Here is a 5830-nt window from a genome sequence, read left to right on the forward strand (position 1 = left end):
GAATTTATCATGAACTAATATAATACGACATTCAACTAAGACAGACTGTTAGGTATATTCCTATCCTAACCGCGAAATCTTTCCCCGAGCCACGGGTTCAGAAACAAACTCTCTCTAATTCTACTCTAATCTAAACATTGCTTTCCCAAACATAGCATAGATAGTAAATAGAACTCAACTGCTGGCCAAACAATTAGGCAATTATGCACACAATTAGAGAAACAACCAAAGATGATAATTCGAATTAACGGTAATATAATTAATAAACTTTAATATTCATGACAGTCACAACCCTAGAACGTGAAGTTAGCTCCACATAGACATGGTAGCAAAATAACAAATCATCAAGAAAAAGTAAAGATTACTAAGTTTGATGAAAGAAAGATGAAATTTGATGAATTCCGGCCTCCACGGCGGCTCCATGCTCTCCCTAGGACTAAAGTATGTCAAAAGTCTCTCAAAATAACGTTTTTACATGTATTTATACCAAGTAGGGTTGGGCCTAGACGAAATCTCCCTTTCCTAGCCGAAATAGGAAACTTTGCAAACTTATTGCTTTTCATGCGTCGCACTAGTGCTTTTTCATGTCAGACCAAAAAACTCAGTCTCTGAACTAGGGAAATTTCTGACATAAAATTACACTAATGCGTCGCACAGTGCGTCGAACAGTGCCTCGCACTAGTGCATTTCTTCAGCAGTTGCTTCTTCCCTGAATTTTGACGTCCAGAATTGATCCTCGACCCCCGAAGACGATCTCGGCTTAATCCTTTGAGCTTTTACTGAGACTTCAAAGCTCCAAATAACTCGAATTCGTTCCATAACATCTATATAGCTCAGAATCACTCCTACAAGGCATAAAACACACAATTAGTGCAAAACTCTAACGATTAAAGCTCAAACTCAATTAAAGTGTAGCGAATTAGAATATAACAAGTGACTAAAATACGTAATTATAGCGTGCATCACCTCCCTTTTATTTCCTTGAGATGAGGCTGTAATACTGTTGGACCTAATACTTGTAATGACAAAAAACAACCACAAAGGAATTGCATTAAACAATAGAACCACCAGAATTGCTTGTGGAACCCAATTTCAGTATTAATTCCACTACTAATCAAATCCTACTGCTAATGCCTTATGATTATCAACCATCACTGCATAATTTATACGACTATAATACAACAATAACAATCGTTAAGCCTCAATTCTAAACAAATTAGGAACAACTATACGAATTCTCAGTATCAATTACTCCTATTAAAGCTCATGCTATTCAAGGAACCCTGTTTTGCTTAAGATTGCATTTCTCACTCTGCTCAAATCTCTGCCTTTTAAAGTTCTTCCAATACCTTCACACACTGAGAAAGAAGATATTTGGCTTCTTTCATGTTTTTTAGCAAGCCATTGATGTGGAGGCATCGTTTCTCCTTCATCATCATCTTCTTCTTCTTCTTCATCGCTTTCGCAATTATTTCTTACAAAACTATATCCTCCACCACCAGAATCATCACTATTACCATCACGCCATGAGGTCTTTTTTGAGCTTGTCCCGTAAATTTTTGACCAATCGGGTATGTTTACTGGGGCTGATTGCTGAGCTATTTTAGGTTCGTGAATTGAATTCTTGTTTGATCTTGGGATCATTTTGACTGCAGTGGGCAGCCTCCTTGAACTGAAATTTGAAGATGACTCTTTACTTTTGCTGAAATTAGAGCCAATTTCGCGTCTTTCGTTGATAAAATTACTCCAAATGTCTTCTTCTTGAAATTCTTCATTCCTCATTGATGTCCACCCACTACTACCTTGGCTGTACAAATTATACCTCCCTTCAGATGATGATGACATCTTCTGCAAAACCCAAAATTCAATCAAGTCAAAGAACATAAATATGTGAACAACAACTACTGCGCCTCAATCCCACACAAGTTGGATCGGCTATATGAATCATCACTGACTATGTTTTTTCATTTAAACACAAAATATGTGAATATGCACTTTTTAGAAAATTTATAAATAGATAATAGGTAATTTATGGATCTGCAACCCCTCAATAGAGCCAGACATTATGGTAAATGATGAGTAAGTTGATTAATCTTTTCTTAAAATATTATTTTTCTAGAGTTAAAGCAGTCTAGCAAAGATATACAAAAACAGATTTATTAGCATGGTTTTGAAAATCTGGAACAAGTTTCGATTTAAGATAGTCCATACAATCGTCCTTAGTTCAGGGACGATTTGGGTGCGACCCTTCCCTGACCATGCGTGAACGAGGAATGCTCTATCCTTTGTAGAATCGTCCTAAGTTATGCAGTTATATCCTTACCATACTGTGTATAAGATGAGTGCAGAATGTACCTCTCTCTAAAATTGAAACTTGCAACAGATAGCTTTCTTCAGATCTTGAAAATCGTATTATCTGCAAAACAAAAGGATAAATTATTTATAGCCGGCCTGAGATTAACACAGAGAAGAGAAAGATTAAAAGAAAGAAAGACCAATGATTAATATCGTTTAAGGAAAAAGCAGAGCAGTCACAAGACTGTTTTTCAACCTTAAAATCCTACGAATAGCTCTTGCTGATGAGTGAAATTCTCAGAAGTGAGAGTTTCACAGAGGAGAGATAGAGACCTTATAAATTTTGGACCTAAGAGATTTCCTAAATAATTGACCTATGTGTATTTTACGTTTTGTCTTTAGCAATAGCTTGACTTTCTGATAAGGAAAGGTTAGTGACACCATATGAAGTCTGTAAACAATCTGATGAATGTTAAATCCACTTTAGAATTGTTTTTGGAAACAGGAGGATAAAAGTGATTACTCCGGGTTTGTTTGTAAAGTAATTTTGGGATAAAAATTTAATATTACCTTATTTCTTGTATGGTACTTAATTTTGGGATAAGTTATTTTATATTAAAAATAATACAAGAATAACTTTAATACCGGACAGTGAACTAGTAATCCCAGTAAAATTGACAATCTCAAGATTAATACAACACACCAAACAATCAATAAAAAATAATATCAGAATAACTAATCATAAAATAAATAATTCCAGTATAAATAATCTAATCATATCTTGTTTTCAAACTAAACCAAACCACCCTTTAGTGATTTTACAATTACAATAAAATTGCTCAGCGAGTTTGCAGGGAGAGCTAGCTAGTACCTGATTGCTTTAAAATAAGGCTGTGATCACAGGATAGATTGTATATGATATTAGGAAAAAAACCTGTTTAAGTCTCTCTCCCCTTTCCTGAATGTTTCCTTAAATTGTCTTCTTGTGCCAGAAATTATTTAACCTTAATAAGGCTCTTTTATAGAAAAGTCTAATGTAGTGCTCCTCCTTAGTGCAATGCACGTGTAAATTTTAACATAATTTACATTATCATGTTTAGTTAAACCTTGTTTTTTTCAGCCACGCTTGTTAATACAAAGTTACTACTTTTACTTATTAATTAAGCTCATTAAGGTGACTTCGAATTCCATGAAAGCTCAGGTGATAATGATGTCGGCTAGTGAGGATAATATCAAATTAACCTGATTTTAGCTATGTGTCGACCGCCATTTTTAAACAAAAAGGCTAAAGAACGCACATTAATGAAGATTCCTAATAGCACGTTCGCTATCTAGGCTTTTGCAAATGATCATTTCCCCCCCTTTTTCTGTTTATTTAATATTGCATGTTACTTTTACATTATTAGTGTATTTTAACTTAATATAATAAATTAGGAGTATTTACTTTACATTCTAAATTATCAAAATTAGATTTATTTTGAAAAGTCATATATTGTTAACGAGTTACTATAACCTGGTGATGTAATATAATTTTACCTGGTTAGTGTTGAGAAGTTAAACTCACTAATTAATCTTTGAATGCAAAATTACTATGTTCCCATAAACATGCTAATTAATTATCGTAAACAAAAAATAAGTCAACATGGGCGTGCAAATTTTACAATAGTAAAACAAGACCAAAGTGTACAGTTCAACATGGCGATAGAACCATCTTAATTTATAAATAAAAAATGGAGAAAGCAAAGAAGAATTATTTCATGCACGGTTGATAATTTCCAAGTTGAGAGGGAAAAAAGAAGCACCTTGTTAGTCTTTTTTGATGTTTTATATGTTCGATATTACATTAGAGCCCCAGTTATTCGATTCACATCGCTTAAGACCAAAAGAAAGAAGCGTTTTGTATCAAGATTTTTTTATTCCAAAGATCTTTGGTTAATTCATACCATCACAATTCTCGATCGGATATTATTATATTATTTCGTCATGATACGTGAAAAAAGACGACTTGAATTTAACCTTTTGAGAGCGATAGAAGAAGAAGCTTCCACCGTAAATGAAAAGAGACAAGAAGAACAGCCGCCATTCATTGTATCTGCCTGATTTCTAGACATTATGAAGACGAACATAGATTTTGCAATTTTCACGTTCAATAACCATTTCAACGCTCACTCTCAGTTTACTTCATGGAAAAGAAGAGAATCTTAGTAGTATTTGGTGGAGTATTCTGCCGATTGGAATAGCTGTCTCCTCCACGATTCCTCAGTTTTTATTATTTTTAGTATTTTTTTCCTTTTGTGTTTCCCTTTTCTTCTTTTTCTTTTAGGGATATAAAAAAATTGAGTTGGCGGCTAACAAGCAGAATCTGTCCCACAACAGGCGGCCGCCACTCTGGCAAAGATATCTGGTTTTACGATTACTTTTTTTAATAACAATTTGAACGATCTTTTCTCAAAAAAAACAATCCAGCCAAAACAAAAGTTTGATAGCATTTCAGGCTGGTCTCCAAAAGGTAAAAAGAACATATGGAATGAATTCTTATCTAGTGGCATCCTCACCAATAATAGATCCTCAAAATCAATAATCCAAAAGGTAAGCATATAAGCACCACGAAGAAAATGATCACAACTAGACGAAACATTTACACATTCATAAAAACAAAATTCGCACAATCACATTTCAAGCTTTGAACTATTAGAACAAAATTTTAGGGCAATGGCATGAAGTTTAAAGAGTGAGAATTGAACTTCAAGGTAGTGGCCTAAAGTTTGAATTGCAAGAATTTAACTTCAGCCCACTGTCATGTAGTTTGAAGAAGATATTTTTTTCGTTCCTATACACTATTTGAAATCTTATTACGAAAAATGTCCATGCTTTTGTATTTATCCAACCTAAATACGTTTTAGCTACAAAATATATACATTTGTTTAAACTAGAATCCTTTCTGCGATAGTCTTTCTTATTTAGGCGCGGGCTTTTGGGATCGCTTATATTTCACTTAGAGATTTTAGTAACGCAATTATATATCGCACCATAATCAAGGCAACATATCTGTAGAATCCTTCTATTACGCAGATTTTCACTGGTTATCACCGCACCATAATAAAAGCAACATATCTGTAGTATCCTTCTATTCTCTGGTTTTCTCTGGTTTCCTCTGGTTTTCTATAAACAAAGGTTTTGAAGAAGACGATTGCAAATAATTAGCTACAATTGAATTGAATTTCGCAACATAATGTCAAAATTAGCGATTATGATTTAGCTCAATGGTCGGTGGGATAACGTTGGGAGATACAAAGATTTTGATGTTGACGAAATTGTAGTCAAGGACGATTCAAATTATAGTCAATTGAATTCCGCAATTGCAGAGCATCTAGTGATCGATACCTCCGCAAAAATCATCGAAATCAAATACACTGTCAATGAACGTTGTCCTCCAATAAAAATTCAGAACGATATGGGAGTTCGAGTGTATATGGAGACGAAAAAGGAAAATAACAACGTAGGAATGTATCCGCTGTGTATAACAGTGCGTGAT

The 5830-nt window shown here is 34.1% G+C and overlaps 1 protein-coding gene across 5 annotated transcripts; it reads right to left on the reverse strand.

Moving 5' to 3' along the window:
- Window positions 1-213: 213 nt before the first annotated feature.
- On the reverse strand, window positions 214-3315 carry LOC107774557 (uncharacterized). Of its 5 annotated transcripts, none has more exons than XR_001645542.2 (4): window positions 2552-3127; window positions 2356-2416; window positions 967-1848; window positions 214-845 (listed from the first exon to the last, which is right to left on the reverse strand). XR_001645542.2 is itself a non-coding variant. In XM_016594113.2 (4 exons), exons 3-4 carry the CDS (start codon window positions 1843-1845, stop codon window positions 679-681), a joined length of 663 nt encoding a protein of 220 aa, XP_016449599.1. In that variant the 5' UTR covers window positions 1846-1848; window positions 2356-2416; window positions 3230-3315; the 3' UTR covers window positions 214-678. The 5 variants fall into 5 exon arrangements, 4 of the variants coding, with proteins under 4 accessions (XP_016449599.1, XP_016449598.1, XP_016449597.1 ...); XM_016594113.2 differs by lacking the exon at window positions 2552-3127 and adding an exon at window positions 3230-3315 and having other exon boundaries at window positions 1350-1848; XM_016594112.2 differs by lacking the exon at window positions 2552-3127 and adding an exon at window positions 3167-3298 and having other exon boundaries at window positions 1350-1848.
- Window positions 3316-5830: the final 2515 nt, after the last annotated feature.

Source organism: Nicotiana tabacum, chromosome 2, assembly GCF_000715075.1.
Source record: "Nicotiana tabacum cultivar K326 chromosome 2, ASM71507v2, whole genome shotgun sequence".
In the NCBI taxonomy this organism is placed as follows: Eukaryota; Viridiplantae; Streptophyta; class Magnoliopsida; order Solanales; family Solanaceae; genus Nicotiana; species Nicotiana tabacum.